The sequence below is a fragment of the Doryrhamphus excisus genome, linkage group LG5 (assembly GCF_037039965.1).
Source record: "Doryrhamphus excisus strain RoL-2023G ecotype Guam linkage group LG5, RoL_Dexc_Guam_v1.1, whole genome shotgun sequence".
Lineage (NCBI taxonomy): Eukaryota > Metazoa > Chordata > Actinopteri > Syngnathiformes > Syngnathidae > Doryrhamphus > Doryrhamphus excisus.
The window spans coordinates 23,157,202-23,179,933 of NC_136361.1; the positions used below are offsets into that span (position 1 = coordinate 23,157,202).

The 22,732-nt window shown below is 40.4% G+C and overlaps 1 protein-coding gene across 3 annotated transcripts in view; it reads left to right on the plus strand.

Moving 5' to 3' along the window:
- The window catches only part of LOC131105461 (CUB and sushi domain-containing protein 3-like), a 234,974-nt gene that overhangs the window by 54,328 nt on the left and 157,914 nt on the right, over positions 1-22,732 (plus strand). For all 3 annotated transcript variants that reach the window (XM_058053596.2, XM_058053597.2, XM_058053598.2), the window contains exons 6-18: positions 3,971-4,083; positions 5,063-5,140; positions 7,385-7,472; positions 8,867-8,991; positions 9,379-9,500; positions 13,144-13,247; positions 14,186-14,298; positions 14,556-14,738; positions 15,402-15,728; positions 16,841-17,035; positions 17,250-17,388; positions 17,594-17,781; positions 22,482-22,670. In XM_058053596.2, coding sequence (XP_057909579.2) covers positions 3,971-4,083; positions 5,063-5,140; positions 7,385-7,472; positions 8,867-8,991; positions 9,379-9,500; positions 13,144-13,247; positions 14,186-14,298; positions 14,556-14,738; positions 15,402-15,728; positions 16,841-17,035; positions 17,250-17,388; positions 17,594-17,781; positions 22,482-22,670 — 1,964 coding nt within the window. The remainder of the gene's footprint in view (positions 1-3,970; positions 4,084-5,062; positions 5,141-7,384; positions 7,473-8,866; positions 8,992-9,378; positions 9,501-13,143; positions 13,248-14,185; positions 14,299-14,555; positions 14,739-15,401; positions 15,729-16,840; positions 17,036-17,249; positions 17,389-17,593; positions 17,782-22,481; positions 22,671-22,732) is intronic.

A 22,732-nucleotide genomic window follows, 5' to 3' on the forward strand; every position in this document is an offset into this window, starting at 1 on the left:
GCTTTTTGTGCAGTAAATGATTTCTTTCTCATTTTTTTTATTTCTTCATAACTGTCAAGTGTCACGCATGAATGTTTAGTGAAGGAGCCTTTTTCAAGACAACATTTGGGTTTTTTTCCAACTTGAATGAAAGCAATGAAATAAAACATATTGAAGCATCTTCAGAATCAGAATCAGAAAAGGTTTATTGCAATGTATGATCAAACACATACTAGGAATTTGTTTTGGTATAGTAGGCGCATACACATCTATTAAAAAAGAATGAAAAATACAAAATATGAAAATACAAAATATACAGAATAACAGTATAAATATATGTACACAGTCTGTTTTTGTTTGTTATTCCGGAAGTGCAGTCTGTTTTTCCTAAGAAAATATTTTAGCTATGAAATGTCATGATGCCTGATAGACCCGTAATGTCTCTCTCAGTGGAACAAACCATTCTTAAGGTTTCCTCAAACAATATGGTTGGGCTTTTGTACCAAATTTTCATGAGTCAGGTCCCTTATCCAATAAGAGATCCAATAAAAGTCCATACTTTAAAATTTAAAATTGGGAAAAAATGGGCATGCAAAAATCCTTTTAGGGTAGGACTAACCATTTGATATGGTCGTGATCAATTTGTGGAGTGATTAAGGATATATTGTATTTTTCATAACAGATTCTCTTCAACGCAATGGTAATTTACTGACGGTCCCAAGTATAAACAACCAGCAGTCTGAGCACAGTGAGGGGGAACTAGCACTATAGCTACAGCTTATACGTAGATATAGCTTAATGTGTGCACATCCCGTTTGAGCCTCGGGTCACTCTCTAGTTTGAGGACACGTAGCAGGAGAAACGTCCGTTAACACGTTCAATTAACATGTTAACTTTAACAACGCAATGGTAATTTACTGACGGTCCCAAGTATAAACAACCAGCAGTCTGGGCACAGTGAGGGGGAACTAGCACTATAGCTACGGACCTGAACATCCAATGTCCCCACAGTCCACGGCGGACATGTCTGCATGGCGGCGTTGCATTTTTTTACCTGTGGGTTTCTCCTAGGTCCAGTTAATGATGTGGTTCATCTTGCATTCCAAGTCGTGTTATTTTCTCTCAAGAGGGCGGCAATGACTCAAGCCCTCACAGTGTAGCACTTTGCAGTTTTAATAACAACAATTTCAATTCCACTGATCTTAAAGTGGTGACATTTGTCCCGTGCTGCCTTGAAGTCGATTAGAATTTTCGCTTATATTTTTTTCTACAGTAAGCGAAATGATGATGAATCATACTTTCCACTATGGGGGATATTTATTCAGTATAATTCAATAATTTGTTTGAATGCAGCTATTCTTCATTCAGATATATATATATACGGTATTATCACAAATTGTGTTTTCCAACGAGGTCGGGGAAGAAAGGTTTCTGAATTTGAGGTGAACGCATCTCATTGACGAGACCTACATTCTGCAGCTGCATGACTTTTTAGTGATTACAATACAATCAGCGGCAGTCCATACAGACCTCAACAAGACAATAGCCGGGTAGCTCGCCCATAACAATAACGCTCACATTGTTTTTGAAGTGGCGGCGAGAGGTTTTTAATATACACGGAAAAGCCATTTATTAGAGCTAGAATGTAGTTTAATGAAGTGGCCAGGTGAATGATTAGTCTGCCATTTGGCCGCTAGCCCGTAATTATGGGAAGCCGAGTTTCTCTCCATCACGCTCCTCTTGTCTGTCCTCTTTCACCACTTTCTTTTCCTGTGAATTTCTGTCCCCGCGGTCACTCGGCAGTAAATGCCAAATAAATTATATAGATAAACAAACCTCTGTGATGACTGCACACACAATAAAAGTGACATTAACGTGTGTGTGCATACACATAGAGTAAACAAAAAGTTATCACGTTGTTTTTAGAACCCTGCACCGTGCTCCGGCAGTCCCAAACCTCTATTAAACAGTCAGAATAGCTGTCTGCATGTGTGTGTGTGGTTGTGTGTGTGTGTGTGTGTGTGTGTGTGTGCGTGTTGACAGACAGTGCAGGGATTGTGAGACAACAGAACAAAGTCAGAGCTGGTTAGCTAGAAAAATGAGAAGGCCCCTGGCAGTTTTAAATCTCTACCAGAGCATCCCTGATGTTACGGCTTCCACGCTAAATGAAATGATTTATCTGTAACACCGAGAGAACCGGGAAGATAGAACACAACAAGACTGCGTACGATATGGCTGCACCTATATACATCAGATCCCTGCTTTTCAGAGGTTAGCGGATGGGCAAAATCCGCAAGTAATAGATAGAGACGCTGTTAAAAAATATATATTTTTGTCTCTTGTGCTCGTCTGAATTTGACATTCTCTTCCACTTCTTCTTTGTTGGTGTTCTGCAGCCATTTTTAGATTTTGTTTGATCATTGAAAGTAGAAATGAAAATGCAAAGCTCGACAATAACGACGTACCGATGGACCGGGGCAAGTTAAAACAAAATTGGGGCAAGTAAATCCAATCAGGATGTTTGAGACCCCTCAATGTTTGAGACCCCTGCCTTAAGAAGTAAGGTGTAATTTTGTTTTTAACGTAGAGCCCTGAAATGTAATGGTGGTTGATGCTTGAATACCGACAATAATTATTAATTATTTAGGGTGAATGCAGTGTTGCAGAAACATTTAATAAATTCATGCAATTTGCCCCCAAAATCTCCAAAATTACAGGACATTGACTGCTGAATCACAGATGTGTAAAATCAACTGTAAACTCATGATTTCAATTTTTTTGCATCATCTGGTAATTGAATTAACACACAAACGTGCACATTAAAAACACGCGAGGCTGTTTGTTTGTTTTTGCTTCAAGTATTATGAGCTGACGTTGGCACGGCGGACAAGTGGTTAGCGCACTGACCTCACAGCTAGGAGACCAGGGCTCAATTCCACCCATCTCTGTGTGGAGTTTGCATGTTCTCCCCGTGCATGCAAGAGTTTTTTCCGGGTACTCCGGTTTCCTCCCACATTCCAAAAACATGCTAGACTCCAAATTGTCCATCGGTATGAATGTGAGTGTGAATGGTTGTTTGTCTATATGTGCCATGTGATTGGCTGGCCACCAGACCTATCCAGCTCGGATAGGCTCCAGCACCCCCCACGACCCTCGTGAGGAAAAAGCGGTAGAAAAGGAATGAATGAATGATGAGCTCAAATATGCTTGATGCAAGGATATCCCAACCCGGAACTTCATTGATGACCGCAGTCAGCCCGCTAACGGCCATGGAAATCGTTAGACGGAGTAAATACATCATCACAACCACACAGCCAGGATATCACCTGCAGTGGCTTGATGACATGGAGCTTAGCATTTATCAGGAGAATTCCGTCACGCAATTACACCGGACTGTTTGTGTGTGATCATTTGGATGTTTAAAATGAAGTAATTAACTGCCATTATGTTTTTTTTTTATATCACAATTATTCTAAATGGGACCACACGGTTGTTTCCTCTGCAGGTATTTATGTATGCATTGTCTGTTGCTTCCCAAAGTAAACACCGGATAAGCTCTCACGCATTCTATTCCTTAATTGGAATATCATGTACGTTTGTTTATTCCCCAGCGTAAGGAACAATAGAGAACGATTGACATAGTTATTGACTCATTTGAACTCATTAACCAAATAAAAGAGTTGGAATTCCTTTATTAGTCCTCAAGAGGGGGAATGTAATTTAAATGTATTCACTGAATGATTGAACATAAACATTCTGCACACACAGGTTAGACATACATACACACTTGTAAACGCCTGCTGACGTGCAATAAACAAATTCAAAAGCAACTTCTGTTAAAAGTGGGAAAGCTACCACACGGAATAACCTGTTAGTCATATTTACCTTTTTCTTGGATAAAACACCAGAGAAATGTCATTAACAAGGCTTTTTGGGTTTCCTGGAATAAAGCTTTAAGCAATTTCACGTTTGTTGTGTTCTCCGTCTTTAGGTTGACAGGGATGAATATTCCAGCGCCCATCATCAGCAACAAAAATTGGCTGCGGCTGCATTTTGTGACAGAGAGTAACCACCGCCACAAAGGCTTCAGGGCTCAGTATCAAGGTAAGACACGCTTTCTTCATTTGCACGGCATAATGGAGGGAGCGCTATTTGAAGACAAGGGCCCATCATTGGAAATACACACACGCCGTAATGACTAAACAAAGCGTTTTTGATCTTTCTTAACTGCATAATAAGCAGGTTTATTAAAAGATCCTTTGTCGCTAGAAAACTGTTTTTTTTTCACGGGCCTTTGTAATGTAATATTTGTGATGCAAACAATGAATATATTTACTTTCTCAGCTCTGGCTGAACAGTCGGCCATGACCTTGGAATGTTCTCTGACCTTGCGTCACAGTTTGTACTTTTCAATAACATTGCAACTTGCAACTCCGTTCAACCATAAACACGTTTTGCTAAATTAAATAGTCCTTTTTAAATATAATAATATGCTCCTCTTATCAGGTTATGATGAATATTGGATGATTGTATTATGGAATCTGTTTTTCAGCTTTAAATGTACACGTTGCAGATCTATAACCCTCATTATGGCGATCTTCACAGCTATTTAACACTCAATGGGGTCCTGCGGGAGGACACATTCAGGAAGCCTTGTTTTTTTCCACGCTTCATCCATGGCTAAAGGTTGTTTTTCTTGATGCTTCAACTTGATGACAGAATATTGCATCACATGGCTTTTGTACTGTACGTAGTCATGCCCCCGCTGTACTGAATGGCATCACAGCAATGGAGTCTTCAGGCGTTCTTTACATGTAATTTGTCCCTTTAATCTCCAATATATCATTCATTGTGGCTGAGGTGCTCGGGTTTCCTAGCGTACTTATTGTAACGCATTGAAATGCATCAAAGCCTTTTTTATTTGAACAAAGGATGCCCACCAGCACATATGGCATTGTGATGTTCTCCACGGCCCGGTATTATCCAGGGACATGTACCATGTACTGCATTTCTCACGTCTAATACTGTAACTTATTTTCTTGATGCAATTTTGTCTTACTTTTTTTTTTTTTTTTTTTACCAGTGAAAAGCTCCGGAGAGCTAAAATCCAGGGGGGTAAAGTTGTTACCGGGGAAGGACAACACTAACAAACTGTCTTTGAGTAAGTCATTGATTTCTCCTCATTCAGCTATTTTCATTGGGGTCTTTATTTATGTAGGGTTTGTGGTCTGGGTCTTGGTTTTTTTTTTTCATGTCTGGTTTTATTTTCATTTGAACATGCATCAGATTAATGCATCACATAATCAGTTCACATATATATATATAATATATATATTATATATAATATACAGTACATACACAGTTTGGCTTCATCATCCTACAGTGTTAAGGTTTTGGAGACCAGTTGTCTCTATCTTTGTGGTGACCCAGTTATCCCATTTTCACTGGAATTAGACCCAACTAGATTATAATAATCTGGATATTTAGATTATATTTCCATTTCTCACTGTTGTGTTGTTGAAATAAAGTGGAACCTCAGCTAGTGTCATCGATCCGTTTTACAAGATCACACAAAACCTGAACAGTACGCTAACCAAATCATTGCTAACCAAATCAAATTTTCCCATAAGAAATAATGCAAATCCAATTAATCCGTTATTCTCAAACCCACAAATTGTAACGCAAAACGAAAGTTATATGGATGCTCACATCAAGGTTTCAATACGGATCATCCATGAGTGAGGTCGGCCATACGGATCACATAACTGGAACGTATTTATGATCAGCGCCATTGGCGAGGGAACGAAAAACGTCAGGGCAATTCCAAGGGCCCCTGTAAAAAATAAGTAATTATTAAAAAAAATGAAAAGGTGAGGCCCTTATGGGTCTCAGGAAGTCTGTTTGCTATGTGACCTGAAAAAGGAACCGTAAAATCCATTTCATTTTGACAAAAATATATTTGAGGTACATTTTTAAAAGAATATATAACGCTTGTGAAACTTACAGAGGATGAGGTTTTTGATGTACGTTGTCTGACGGAACTCCGGCAATGCAGTGGACTACTATTTCCTTCTAGGTAGCAGTAGCGGGGCCGCAAGGGGCCGCGCCTGCAGAGAAAGACTGTTGATGGAGTCCGATGAATTCAATTATTTTTCAGGTTATTGACTTTGCCCCGTGATTGTCAAGCGCATCGGGATGTTGACTGCCGTTTGATTGGCTGTTGCCGCACCGTAAGCGTCCAAATACTCCAGTTTAACCTCATTTATACATGCGCTCATTTTGGTACACAATTTTGAGTAGATTGCCGTAAATCGACGTGAAGATTGTATAAACTGTGCTAGACTGCTTGCCGGTATTGACATTTGACATGTGAACGCACCACAACCTAAACCTAAACAATCAAAGCGTGTCTCATTGGCATGTATGGGTTAACGTTCCACTTCCTGTCGGAGCAAGTCGGAAGAGGACTCTCAAGCAACTTGTGCAGCCTCTTGGATCTTCCTTGTGAATTTCTGTTCATAAGTTATGGTAATGCCCAAAGCGATGTCTTCTCGTGAGCAATTCCCTCCTCCACACTGCCTCTTTTTTCTGTATTTATCACCTCCTTTGTGCTTTTTACGCACGCTCTTTCTACATCATTTCTACGTACTTTTCTTTTCTGCGATGACAGGTTCTTCTCTGGAGCTCAACATCTTCTAGGTCTATTCCAAATAGAGCGATTAATGAAGCGTTAGAGGCGATGCCGGCTGTTGCGTGGCATCAGCCAGGACACAGCCAGACAACATACTCTCTAACACACGGTGTATAGGTTCCACACGGCAGACATGTTTGATTTGCTGCAGAACACCTGCACAGGTGAAGGAAACGGGGGTGGAACACCACCCACGGCATTTTATAGGACAGGGTTCTCTGCAGGCTGCAGGATGCAGCCTTACGAGCCACGGCCAATCACAGCCTTTTCCAAGAACATCGTCCAAAAATGATTGGTGGTAGATTGAATGAAGCATCCCTATGCAAAATACAAATAGTGCAATACAGTATCATTTGACAACAACAATTGGACGATGCCTGGTAGGATACATTGTGGCTGTGGCCACACATTTCAAGTTCATTAAGTTCTTTTCCAGCACGGATGACTTGATTTGTTTTCGTGTAGCGGAGGCAGGATACTTGTACAGTGTTTACCCTCGACACTACATGGGGTGTGTATTCCCAACTTCCCTGCCAAATTGCTGACCTTTAAAAATCTGTGATTCTGAAAGATGGAGCCAATTTGTCGGAAAACTAATTTTTTTTGCCCCCCACACGAAAAAAGTTTTCCTGTAGCAAATGTTTTTTTGGAGTGCAAGTTTCATAATTGAAGTGTCTCTGTCAAAGTATTTTATTGCGCCTCGTTTGTGTTCAGTGAATGAAGGTGGAGTCAAGCAGTTGTCCAATTACTGTCCTGATCCGGGAGAGCCCGAGAATGGCAAAAGGATCGGGTCTGACTTTAGGTAAGATGGCGGCTTTGCAGTTCAAGTGTGACAAATTCCTGTCTTATTTTATAATTACAGAAAAATCTGCTAATTTTATAAGAATTCAATACACAGCATCTATAGTACATATTGAAGTACATACTAATAAATAATATGATGAGCGTGTATCTACTGCTGTCAGGCATCGATTACTTCCAGCTGCAATAACACTCTGACTTCTTTCTTTAATTACCATCATTCGCTCGCGACAGGATGCTAACAAGCTAAATAGTCCACAGAGTTGATGAATATCATGTATATCAGTGATATCATGTGCAACCCAGAGGCCATTTGTAGTCGATTTTTCTTGGCACAAGGGAAAAATACAGCAAAAATAATTTATAGAATTTATTATAATAAATCCTGCAACTAGTCATAAATTATATAATATTAAATTATATAATTATATAATTAATTAACAAATAATTTTTAATTATTGATAACTAATAATACAAAATACAAAGCTTGGGCTTTTAAAATAATACAATATACAGTATTCAAATTTTGAAGCATGATTAATCACATTTTCACATCCACAGTTAACTCATAATTAATTGCAATTAATCACATAAAAATAAGTTTTAACTGGAGTAAGTCGGGATGGAAGACTTTTTCTGGCAAACTCTTCCAGATACACGAGTGAAGATACGATAGTCAGTTGGTCAATTGTATAAAAGTGTCATTTTTACACTAATTTCAAATGTGTAAACGAGCACATCATAGCCCCAAGCACGCTGAAAGGCTGTCAGGCTGTAAGGTCGGGGGGCCCAACCACGGGGCTGCAGGAAACATTCAGGTGCAATGGTTAAAAAAAACACACAAATTAAAAATGAAGCGATTTTTACACATGTACAATTTTAATGTTTGCACATCCGCATTCACTTAACAGGTTAACTTTAACAAAAATACAATCGAAACGTGAAAATACAATTGTTAAAAATGTCAAATTAAATAAGATACAACTGTGTAGACCACATGTACTTCACAGTCAGGAGATCTGGTTTTTGAATCTCCATGAGGCGTTTGCATGCTTTCCCCGTGCTTGCATTGTTTATTTTTCCCCCGCTACTCCAGGTTCCACCCGCATCTCAAAACACGTTAGGTTAATTAGAGACTCTAAATTGTCGATATGTGTGATTGTTTGTCTATATTTTCCTTGTGATTGACTACCGACCCGTCGAGGGTGTAACCTGCCTCTCAATTCAATTCTTTAATTAGAATTCTTTAATTATATTGTTTATTTACAAAAACAAGCGATATCGATGTTGACATGGAAATCTTGCCATGAAATAATAAACACAACATTTCATCAGGAGTTACTTTTTTCAGCCATTGATTGCATTTTCAGGCTTTAATGATGTTTATCTTCTCAGCATCGGCGCAACTGCTCAATTTATCTGCGATGAAGACCATGTGCTGCAGGGTTCCAAAACGATTACCTGCCAGCGCGTAGCTGAAGTCTTTGCAGCTTGGAGCGACCACAGACCCGTCTGCAAGGGTGAGGGAGGCATCTCCAGCCCTAGCATAGCACTTGGATGGAGGCGCTACTTCTGGATAGAGCTTTGATGCACGGAGGAAAGTAAATTCCTCTTCATTATAAATGAAAACCTCTGCTGCTTTTCCATTTCAAATGTTCCGTCTGTTTTTGTTTCGGAATACCTGAAGCAACTTCCAGAGTTGATTAATGGTGATGTAGTTAATAGACCAGTTTTGCGCACACAATAAATGACTTTGTTGTCACTTTGCAATACATGACTTATTACCTTTCTCTATGAACATTACTTCATCGATCGTGTTCGGAATTAAACACCGCTGAGCGTTAATTCAAAGAAAAGCACAATTAACACTGTGATCAGTCTTAATTTTATATCTCGCTCTTTTGCAGTGAAAACATGTGGGTCGAATCTACTGGGACCTTCGGGAACATTCACGTCCCCGAACTTCCCCATCCAATATGAGAGCAATTCCCAGTGTGTGTGGATCATCACTGCCAGTGATCCCAATAAGGTAGTACAACAAGAGTGAATCGACTTTCACCTTTACTGGCAATGGAGGCATCTTTTAATATGCATTGCTTGTTTTATTGCATCTAATGAAATCACCGAGCTCCTGCTGCAAATAACAGCTCTTTGCAACCAAACTCATTTTCTTTATCATGTTCTTCAAACAACTAATTGAACTGGGATGCACTCCATAAAGTATACACTGGTAGACACTATAACGGTGTACACTTTAAGAGCTGTTGCAATAATTTGTTTCCGCTACATAACAATAATTAACAAGGCACCGTTCATGATACAAATGTAATACAGTCAATAGGCAAGTTGTGGCCATGCACGTTCGTGTATTTGGGCATTAAACACGGCACATTGATTATGTGAATATATGTATTTCAAAGTTTAGTCAGATAAAAGCACCGTGATAAATTAGCATCGGACACGCTTCCACATGGAGTGAACCATCACCTTTTTCCCAAGTGAAAGTTTCCATTACTGTAAAACAATTGCTGCAATATTCCCCCACCCAAGGCATTTGTATGCATATCGGCCTGCGTGTTATCCAAGGGTGTCCCAAGGTGGTAAAAGGTTACAATGAATACGTTTATATTTTGCATTCCATCACAACTGTCAATTAATTTACATAGCCACGGCAGTTCTTCCCTCAACTAGCAATTCAGACATGGCTATTGGCAGATAAGCAATTCTGCTCAGTCGTCAGGACCAACACAAATTGAGAGAAATAATGATTGAATGAGGAGCCACTTGTCCCCAAAGTGAAGAGGCCAAAGCTGTTTTCCTAATGGTCATTACTGCTCTCCTGCATCAGGTCTGGATCGCAATTGGTATTCTGTCCGGTTACTCAAACGCGCCGAGGTGTCAGCTCACTTTGTTATTGTTTATTAGCCGGACAGGGTGCACGTTCGGAACTCGCCAGGACTGGCAAGTGCTGGAGCAGCGTGGCGGCGTGCGTCCTCTCAGGGAAACCCACTTGGCAGAAGAAAGTTGATCCAGAAGAAAGTTATCATGCTAATTACGCTTATGTCTGCATTGTGAGGGGACGGTTATGAATGGATGTTTTGCAGACTTTCACCCCCCCATGGCTAGAGAGAGGGCCTGATTGGGATGAGCCGTTGGTCATCATACGTGTATCACCAACAGATGTCATATTAATATTCATAACATGGAGCACATCAACATATTTTCATCACAAATGGTAGGCTGACATAATGAAGCTTTTATAAGAAAAGCTGTTTCATTGACTTTATGGAAATAAAACTGAAGCAGTTCTAAGGCTCTGTATGTGATATCGGACTATGCAGGAGAAACGGTTCTTGAGAGAGTTCGAATTGGTGTGAATGAAGCAAAACCCACAAATTTTTCAATGAGATTATATATTGTAAAATGACTTTTTTGTTGTTTTTTTTTTAGTAGCTGAGTAAGAGTTCGTTGAGCCTCTGGGGTAACCGTTGATTAAGGACCTTCACTCTTGAGAAGCGATCCTCAATCCTTTGATCCACAATGCAATCCACAATACAAACAAGCAGTCCTACCAGTTTGCCACTGAAGGACCTGCAGAGGCCAGAACCGGGCATCAAGAGTACCGATGACACGATTCCGTTCAATTCTACCGTTAATATTTGTTGATATTGGATTGTAATATCCATCCCTCTATCCGTTTTCTATGCCACTTATCCTGACAAGGGTCACGGGTATGCTGGAGCCTATCCCAGCTGTCTTGGTGTGCTCCATTTTTGTCTTCATTCATTCATTTTCTACCGCTTTTCCTCCCAGTTGTCTTTGGGCGAGAGGCGGGGTACACCCTGGACTGGTGGCCAGCCAATCACAGGGCACTTATAGACAAACAACCATTCACACTCACATTCATACCTATGGACAATTTGGAGTCGCTAATTAACCTAGCATGTTTTTGGAATGTGGGAGGAAACCGGAGTACCCGGAGAAAACCCACGCATGCACGTGGAGGACATGCAAACTCCACACAGAGATGGCCGAGGGTGGAATTGAACCCTGGTCTCCTAGCTGTGAGGTCTGCGCGCTAACCACTTGCCCACCGTGCCGACTCCATTTTTGTCTTACGTGTTGAAAATCTTTTGTAGCTAGCACATGTGGCTGTCGACCATTCCAGGATGTAACCCACATTTTGCTGGGATAGGCTCCAGCCTACTCCCGCAACAGTTTATCCACGATCACGGTACTAAAAATGCAATTTGCATTTGCGTGTCTCTCTGGAGAAACCTTTCAAAACATACTTATGGCAGCTGACTGATGTCATATGACATCTACAAAGTGATATTTATGACGTGGGTAACGCATGCGATTGACCCGCACTCCATTCGCCATCAACTGGTAGCTCCCAAACGCCGTCATGGGCGCCCCGCCGCTCGGAAGGATGTTTGTTGTCTTTTGTTTTCGGCGGTGTGTCTGCATGCATGTTTGACAGCGCGTGTGTGCAGCATTGGCATGCACGTCAAAGGCTAATGTGATTAGATGTGATTTGGCTTCCATGTTTGCCTTCCGCTATTGTTGATGCGAGTTTTACAACTGGAGTCTTTGCTAAAACAAAGCCTCAATAATGCAGCTAGCTAAATTTAGCGTTTTATAGCTTTTTCAGATTAAACATGTTACTTGCATTCATTAGCTTTTCTTGCCAACAAACACAGTTATCGGTCTCCACAAACACACTCCCTCAGCCAGTATATGCTAACATAAATCTTTGTAATGAATACAAAATAAATGGTAATGGTAATGGTAATGGTAATGGTTTTATTTCATTTGAACATGCATCAGATTACAATTGAGTGCATCCCATGATCAGTTCCCAGTTCCACATGTCCAAAAGGAGTAGGAAGAAGCAAAGCTTATTAAATCCTACCCCTCCATCTGGTACTTTTACAATCAGTAACTGTTACATTTGTTCACTTCCTGCTTTCCATAATACAGTTTAAGTTTTTTTTTTTTAAGTACCGAAGTACTCGGTGATATGAGCATCCAATACCATAATGGGTACCATAGTAAGTGTCAATATAGTGCTATATATAGCACATCATGACTGGTTCAAGACTCTTCATCCTTGTATTTAGCAAACATCAACTGCTTGTATTGTTTCTTGAATTGGCTCATCGTTGTGCATTGTTTGATTTCCTTACTCAATCCATTCCATAGTTTGATTCCACATACTGAAATGCTATGGCTAGCATAACGTAGTCCTAGTCCTAAATGGTCAATAAGATGCGCAAATCTTTTCGTGTCACTTCATGTATGATCAGTCTTAATTAAAAAGACGGGGAAGCAGTAATGTGCAGGCCTAATCCGTGGATGGCGTCTTGTAGGTTGTTTGCTACATGTATTTCCTGTTATGCAAAGATACCTCCTTGGTGGTTTAGTCACCTTAGCTAACTGACCAGTAAATATGCAGACAAAACAAAGTAATCACATCCAAAAAAAAAAAAAACAAAACACTGCTCAGGGTGCACCAGCATTGATTGGTTATTTACGTTTACGTGTAATACATGAAACACAACATATACAACCATTTCCCTTCAGGGAGCACATTTAATGGAACAGTGAAGTCAGCCTCTGAAGTAAAGTGTTTTCCTGGTGTAATGTATTAATTTCGACTTTCATTCCAGGTTATTCAGATCAACTTTGAAGAGTTTGACTTGGAGATTGGCTATGATTCTCTTACAATTGGAGACGGAGCGGAAGTAGGAGATTCCAAAACTATAATACAAGTGTAAGTATCACTCACATGACTTCAGTAGCTTTATTTTGTCATTTCTTTTATTAAGGATTAGTACAATATAACATATTTTCCGGCCTATAAGCCACACTTTTTTTATAACGCTTGGCCGGTCATGTGAGTTACACTCCTAAGCGACTTAGGTGTTTTTTTGACATTGGCAGCAACAACAGGACGCTCTCGGTTTGTGTGCCAGTATCTCCTATTTTCCTGTACCACTGAAGGGGGGGGGCAGAAAATATATAAAATATATTTTCCTTGAAGTATCTGTCTAATTAAATTTTTAATTTATATTTATTTTATTTTTATTTTGTTTTTTTTCAGGAGCACTTTAAACATCATACCACATCAAACTATGTAATTTAATTTTACAGTTTTTTTTTGTTTTTTGTTTTTTAAATAAATAAGACATCCGACTTGCAAGTCTTGTTGCAAGTTTGTATGTTAAAAGTTGATATACTTAGAAAGCAACTGGCGGGCCGGATTCAAAAGCTTGGTGGACCACATGTGGCCCCCGGGCCGTAGTTTGCCCACCCCTGTCTTACATCATATTATATTCTGCAGATTACAGGCTGCAGGTAAAATAGTAGTCTGAGTAACTGTTCTTATCTTATGTCAACATACCACATAGTCACGTATTTAGATTGTTGTTCTCCATTTTATTATTATTACTATAACTTGCCTTTCAAAATGAATTCATTAAATTTCCCCCAAAATGGTGGCTTAGATGTTTTTTTCTTTTTCATTCTGAATTTTTGGCTTACAGTCCGGAAAATACAGTACATTGTTTAAATAAAAACACAGCTATAACAATAATCTAAAATTATTATTCACTGATAAAATATACATTATTTAAATAAGAATGCGTATAGTGCAATTATCTATAAGATGTAAGGCTCGGTTGTGGAAACGTTTGTGTTTTGTTTCCGTAGACTAACGGGGAGCTTCGTGCCAGACCTGATCGTCAGCATGTCCCATCAGATGTGGCTTCATCTCCAATCTGATGAAAGCGTGGGATCAATCGGCTTCAAGATCAACTATAAAGGTACAAAGAGTTTAGCGTTGGGGCCGCCATCTGTATGCACGGCTGCGATCAATGCTTGTCTCCATCAGTAAAGCAGTCGGTCACTTTTCCCGCCTTCCCGTTTGTCTGGCCGGCTCCCATTCCTTGACTGGATTTACTGATCCTGTTAATAGAACATATTGAATACGCCTCTATTGACTGTACTTGGCTTGCCTTAACCTTCTACTTTTCATCTCCAGTTCTCATACTGTATTTCCATTTCTGCCCTTCACTCACAGAAATTGACAAAGAGAGTTGCGGCGATCCTGGTACACCACTTTATGGCTACCAGGAGGGAAGTGGTTTTTTAAATGGAGACGTTTTGCGCTTTGAGTGCCAGTTTGGATTTGAGCTCATTGGGGAGAGGATGATAACCTGCCAGAACAACAATCAGTGGTCTGCAAACATCCCCATCTGCATATGTGAGTCCAACGTGCTTTTTTTTTTTTTTTTTTTTCTCACGGCGGAAAATTAAGCAATTACTTATGTGCTTGGAAAGTTCACAATGACACCAAGCTATTGGAGGATTAATTACAATGCTGTGAAATGGCTGTGCTGTGCTTTGTGTGGAAACGCCAATTCACTGAATGTCAAAGGGCAAATTGATGCTATATGGCTGCTTTGTTAAGTAGAGGGGGGGGAAGAGGAGTAGTGCAAATACTCAGTACACGTGCATCGTAAACATCGTGGGTGTCTCGTTTCACTGTGCTGTGCCTACCCCTGATTTCGCAACAAAAACGGAGTCTTGTGACTTGTAGTTAACAGTGTCCGTTGGGACACTGTGCATAACCCCACGCTCATCGTGATTTCTGTCTACACTGGATTTCTGCACAGCAGTTCTTATTGCTGCAGCCCCCTTAAAGCCTCATGTTTCTCCATTGCCTCAGGACCCCAGGGAGCAGTAGTTTCTCCTGCAACTAGTCATACCAAGCCAACGATGTTTTGTTCAGAGCTTGGCCTGGCAGAATGTAGAATGGACGTGGACAGTCATGTTGTTCCTGTAAAAACAAATTGTCTCGCTTGGGATATTTCTTTTTTATTTTTTTTAAATACATGTTCATATTTGTCATGTCTTTCCCACGCAGTTCCCTGTTTTTCCAACTTCACGGCTCCCATGGGGACCGTGTTGTCTCCAGACTATCCAGAAGGCTACGGCAACAACCTCAACTGTGTATGGTTGATCATCTCGGAGGCCGGTTCCCGAATCCACTTGGCCTTCAATGACTTTGACCTTGAACCGCCCTACGACTTCCTCACAATTAAAGATGGCGACCAATCGGGAGCTACAATTTTGGGGCGTTTCTCTGGGGCGGAAGTCCCCTCCCACCTGACGTCCAACAGTAACATCCTGCAGCTGGAGTTTCAGGCAGATCACTCCATGTCAGGGCGGGGCTTCAACATCACCTACAGCAGTAAGTGGCCACTTGAGGAGTTGGCTTAAAATGATCAGGAATTACTGGGCATGCCTCTGGTAAGGATGTCAAGTGTCTTTGTGGATGAACATAATGGTGGGTCTATAAAAGGGGACCTATTATACTCATTTTCCAGCCTTTTGTATTGAGTGGTGGACTCCTATAGAGCAGCTACACGCAATAACCAGCACAAAAAGCCTTAGTCCAGAATTAGATGTAGATTAGATTAGATTAGATTAGATTCAACTTTATTGTTATTGCTGGTAAAGGACAACAAAATGCATCCAACCAGAAGTGCAAATTTATAAATACCTTATTAGTAAATAAATGAAGAAATAGAATAGAGCTGTAAATTGACAGATATATGTACAAACTATAACAGGCTATGACTATTATACAGTGTGAATATACATATACAGGGATATGACTATATATGACTATATGACCATAGTATGGCTATTGCAGATTATACAGATTATAAACAGTATGAACCGTATGAATGTGACAAGATATAATAACAGTAATATTTACAGTAGTGCAATAAATCCGCACCTATTCAGCTGTATTTGTTTGGATTTCGTGCTTCCCACAAAAACGATCTGTTTTAAAGAAAACCCAGGCCCCGCCTCCAGGCATGCCCATTCTGCTGTGCTCCGTTGTGTGATCAGAAACGATATAGGTCTTGATAATAAATGGCGATTTTGCCCACTGCCGAGTGCACGGAAAGACTTCCGGTTTGTGCCGCCAACTTTATAGGAGTTTATAAACTGAGATGATGCATTTCTGAAGTGTAAAAAGCAAAATAGGTCCCTATAAGTCAAATAAAACTCCACAAAGCCCATCCAAGCGCAGGGAATGAGTAAAAAAATCAACATACTGTGCTCAGCTTTTATGGCTCATTGACAAAATATTTTCTATCTCCTGGCAAAGAGACAAGAAGTAGCGGATATTGTCGACGCTAGGTGTACGGAGAACAAGCTGTTTTAGGTTCCTCGCTGTCCTACAGACAGCGACATCTATTTACCTTATCTCTACACACCTCAAAGAAGCCATTTGTCATGAAAACGAGAGCGCTTGTCACCACATCGTGCTGTCTTTTTACTCATTACAAGCTTTCGGACGTAATGAGTGCCCTGACCCTGGCATACCACTGAATGCCAGGCGCTTCGGGGACAGTTTCCAACTGGGCAGCTCCATCTCGGTGGTCTGTGAGGAGGGCTTCATCAAGACGCAGGGGGCCGACACCATCACGTGCCATTTAGAGGAAGGCAAGGTGATGTGGAGCGGTCTCATTCCAAAATGTGAAGGTATACAAGCACAATAATCATAATAATTATGTGCGCCATTATTTTATTTATTCTATATGCAATTATTATTATTATGTAGCAACACTATAGTGACTCAGATTGTCTTAATTCACTTAATTCACTGTCTTGTGCCACACCCTACCAAATTACCTTTACCTGTTTACATGTTTAACTTCCGTGTCCATCCCACTTAAATATTCTTCCCCTCAACCAGCCCCTTGCGGAGGTCATTACTCAGGTCCTTCTGGAGTCATCTTGTCTCCAGGGTGGCCCGGCTACTACAAAGACTCTCTCAGTTGTGAGTGGGTCATTGAAGCAGAGCCAGGACGCTCCATCAAGATCAGTTTTGACAGGTGTGTATCATTAAATGCATTGCACACTGTAAATACATGTACACACTCACACAACATCTATATAACAAATACAAATGGAATACTCTGTGCTGAAGGACCTCTAACGAACGGCCTGGGTGAAACCATCTGTGGGTTGTGAAATAAGTAAACAATATGAGAAAATGATATGCATTAATTTTCTATTCATCGTTCTTTTATTTTCAAGGTTTCAGACTGAACTCAGCTATGACTTCCTGGAGGTGCATGACGGCCCAAACCTGCTTTCACCTCTGATTGGCTCGTTCAATGGGACCCAGGTTCCTCAGTTCCTGTTTAGCACCAGCAACTTCCTGTATTTGCTGTTCACGACTGACAACAGTAGATCGAACAGTGGCTTCAAGATCTTCTATGAAGGTGAGAGACTAGTGGATTCCATGGTGGACTAAAGGTTTAGTTTAGATCTACCGGCCATTGCTTCCACAGACTTCTGTAGAAGAACACTGAGGCACCCACGGAGCAGAAACCTTTGACATCCCAAGTTAGTTGGATGGAATGTTGTCTAAACATTCCCGGGAGATGCCTACAGCATTATCTCTCCTATTAACAGTTAACGGTCTGTCATCCATTAGCGTGTCGTGAACACACCTCATGTTGTCTTGGTTGGCGGCTGTGACTGGGTCGTCTTCGGGACTCTTTACCTGTCTTGAATTCGGTCGTCCACGTTTCCACGGTTGATAAAGCTGAAGCATCATCCCCCAACTTGGTGGGCTAAACCTTGTTTCTGGAGATATTTGATAAGTTAGCAATAGTGCCACATTGAAGACATTTTTATGAAATGTCTTTAGAAGTGCTTTTCAGAGTCCTGAATTATTGATTTAATGTGGGTTTATCTGAAAGGAAACCATGCAGTTAGTATCAGAAAAGGTTGAATTTAATGCGCGCATACCAATTTTCATTGCTGTGGCATAACTCCTTCTTAGTCAGCCTTTGAACTTCTCAGCGCACCCTCGTATAATCATTTGATTTGAAGTCAAGCCTTACATAAAAAGGCCCTCTTCACATGTTCATGGAAAAGTATGTGCAAGTTCCAGACTCAGTAGGGTAATATGACAAAAAACGGTGGTAGACGGAGAAAAGGAAGACATACTTATAACTATAAAAGCAATCTTCACTTGCTAAGTGTACTGCAAAAAAGGTCAGTAGGCATAATTCATAATGCCGCCTATAGAGAACATACTAACTCCTTATTTCTAAAATCACAAATACAGTAAAGTCTCGTTATATCGATATTGTCGGGAGTCGGAAGAAATATCGATATAACCGGACTATCCATATATCCGGATATATGGATATCCGGATATCCATATATCCGATCCGAACGCCAGCATGTACATATGAAAAACAGTGATTATTGCAAGCGATAAAAAGATATCTGAATACAACACAATTAAATACATGTATTGTGTCTTCGTTGGAATAGGTGTGTATGCTATGTCAGTTGGTTCTTCTGTTGCAGGCATGTGTTTGGCCAGCTATGTGGGGCGGGTTGAGCATGACCTGTGAACCAGGAAGTGCGGGAATCGGTGTGTGTGCTGTGCTCTGGTGGTGGAAGTGTGAAAAATAAAGTTGACTGGAAGCAGCTGTTCGCCGTGTTCTTTTTTGGTATTGAAATCCTTAAGCAAAGATTGATTTAAGCTGCTTTTGTATCGATATAAGCAGACCAAATTGGCTGGCGGGAGATGAAAAGGGCATCGTAGTAACCGGATTATCATAATAACCGGGTATCATACTAACGGAACTAATTATATCATAAAAGACTAGAAATTTGCCGGGAAATGAAAATAGTATCGTAATAAGCAGTGATTCGTTATAACCGATATCGATATAACGAGACTTTACTGTACTTAAATTTGCTGATTTAGTTCATCTTCAAGCAGCTAAAATATTGCATAAGGCTAAAAATAACCAATTAGCTAAAAATGTCATCCAATACTTCTCTACAAGAGAGGAGAAATATGATCTCACGGAAGAACTAAATGTGAAACACTTATATGCTAGGACTACTTTAAAAAGCCATAGCATTTCAGTATGTGGAATCAAACAAAATAAATACAAAAAAAATTAAATAAATTATATCAGAAGGGCAGGAAGTGAACAAATGTAACAGTTAGTGATTGTAAAAGTACCAGATGGAGGGGTAGGATTTAATAAGCTTTGCTTCTTCCTCCTCCTTTTGGACATGTGGAACTGGGAACTGATTATGGGATGCATTCAATTGTAATCTGATGCATGTTCAAATGAAATAAAACCATTACCATTACCATTACCTTTGCTTGAAGATTCCACATTCCCTCGTTTATCACGGTTCTTTGATTCCAGACTCCGTGTACTCCGTGATAACACAGCTCAGAGTAACAGAAGATACAAATACCTTTGGTCTTGCTGAGAGATCCATCCAGGACCTTGAAGCCAAACTTAACCATTCAAGATGCCCTTTTCTTTGGCCATTCCTGTTACCTCCTCGTATTGACAGCCCTACTAAAAGCCTCTAAGAAGGTTTTATATTGATGCCGTGAACATGTAATAACATGCCAACATGTAATACTCGCAGTATTTCGGTATGTGAAGCATACCAGAACTTCTTTCTTGGGTGCATTGATTTCCCACAGCACATACATAGCACCGAGCAAGGAATGCTACTTCCACCAACAATAACAGCGTAGATCCACTGTTTGCTCCCCCTAACCTTGGTGAGACCAGTGAGGATCTCGAACAATACAGTTTTGAGTCTGAGTTCCGGAGGATGAGCTGCAGGTTTCAGAAGCAGACGGGTGCCATGAGAGTCGGTACCGTCATGACTGGATGATGTTATTGTGGCTTCTCACAAAGCCACGCAGACGTAAATCTAGTGTTTCTGCTGCACTCTGTTATCACCTATGGAAAGGCATCAGACCAGGAGGACGCTGCTCCAAGAGACAAAGAATTATTAGCGCTACCAAACCCTGCAGTGGGAGAAACATTTTTTCCCACCTAAGTCAAATCAACTGGAAAGTAAGACCCAGGTCAGCGGGGCGGGAAGAACTGTCCATGGAGTAGGTCACAACGTTATAGATTCTGATACATGGAATACATAGCGATTGATATCACAGATATATACACAGCCAATATAGTAGGCGCTGTGTCACTAAGCCAGAAAAGTAGTTCCTTAGCGTTAGCACCTCCAATAACAATGTTGTTATAGCTTAGTTAATACATATACTGGTAACAGCATGCAAATGGAACACCTTGGACGCTTGTTTTTAAAAGGCTTATAGGCCAAATAAGCGAATCCCCATTACCTGCATTGTTGGTGAACAACTGCCAACACGAGGCGGCTATCTCGATTGCACATACAAGCGAAACACATCACATACGGTCTGTGAAAGATGGGCAAAAATCTTACAAAAGTGCAGTTTTCCTTTGAGATGAAGAATCTATCCTTGCAGATTTTGGTAATTGAGTACTCTTTGCCGCTAAAGCACGGGTAGAGCGTTTCTATTCTCAGGGAATGTTTGTTGGAAGCAGTGCTTTTCTTTCCACACCATTATGCATTGACTTAGAGTGCTTGAAAGAAATCAAATTGTCTGGACAGGGAATGATCAATTTCAAGATTGCTTGCAATATCACAATTACCCTCGTCACACAGATGTGATTCATAAAACAGAGTTTGTTGTTATGTTAGCACTATTGACTGAGATCAGACCACAAATGTCTGTCTTATTATGTTTCATTTTCAAGTGCATTGCTCTTTTTTTCACGAGGCCACTGCAAAGCAATAACAGTAAAATCATATTAGTTCTATTGCAATTTAGGTCATATGTTACTGCTGGAATGCTTCGAGGAGACCTTGCCTCATGCATTTGTAAAATGGCTTGCACAAAACAGACTTCCGTCGAACGCTGTCGAATTAAACTGACCAGCTGCATTCATTCCCAACGTAGCTGTAAATAAAAGGTTTCAAACCTTACAACTAAAATGGCTTGTGTGGATCCAAAAGTTAACACCAGAATTTATATATCACTGACTTATTTGTACATAAACTTCAAAGATCGAGCGATCTGGTCAAGAATCCGTTTTTAAATCGAACTGATTTTGTTCGGTCAGTCAAGACGTGGTGTTGCAATTCTTTAGTTTGTTAAACTCTCCGTTCAGAGATGGCCGAGGGTGGGATTGAACACAGGTCTCCTAGCTGTGAGGTCTGCGCGCTAACCACTCGACCGCCGTTCAGCCTGATTGTATCTGTTAATGCATGCAAATGTATAAACCCATAAAACATTGTACACACCCGGGGAAATGTACCCGAACCGAGGCATAATTTTGGTGTAAAGATTTGTGAAAAGAAAAACTGATGAAAATGAAACCTTGGTTAGCATACATGCTAACCAAGGTTTCACTGTATATAATGTATGTAAGGTCACAGACTCTCGATGCATGTTTAGGACACTGATGTAAAAATCAGTCAAAATTGTCTGCAATCTGAAACGTCTTACCTTAGAGAAAACAAAACACTTGGGATAACAAAAATAGCATTGCTGAAAAGTTCCTTTTTTAGCTTCCCCAGCTGACTACAGAAAGCGATAGCTTAGTGATAGCCACAATCTTTTTTTAATATACAAAAAGCAAAAGGAAGTAATGACACACTTTGTTCATAGACTCTAATAGTTGTGTGTTCCGTATCTCCCAAATGGTTCGGCTGCCTGACAAACACACAAACAACAGAATGTCGTTGTGCTTTTTGGTGTGTGTTCTGCTCGTCATGTCATATTGTCTTCACCTTTTCACAAAAGCATGCATTTTTAAACGCGAGAGTCGATATGAAAGGCAAAGTGGAGGTGCTTTGAAAAACTTAACCTGCTTCCTGTATTATGCATATCTTTTAGTTTTGATGCTGAAGCGACATCAAAGCTCAGCACTTTTTATTTTACAGATTGGGAAAATATAGGATCGCTAATTCTGTTCACTGATTCAGTATGCTTCTGCAGATCAACTGTCATATTCATTTATTTAAATAAACCAGTGTAGATTTGTGTATTTATAAATAGTCCTAAATAAGTCCTTTTTATGTATTTTTTTAGTTGTTACGGTGGACACGTACTCCTGCATGGATCCTGGTATCCCGGTCAATGGTGTTCGGCTCAGCCATGACCTGTCCATCGGCTCCACAATGTCCTTCCAATGTGATCCAGGATATCGACTAAGTCATGAGGAACCTCTGGTTTGTGAGAAGAACCACTTCTGGAGCCACCCGCTGCCCACTTGTGACGGTATGCCCGCCAACATTACGCATCATGCACCAATTCTACAAGGTCATTGTACAATTATCTCA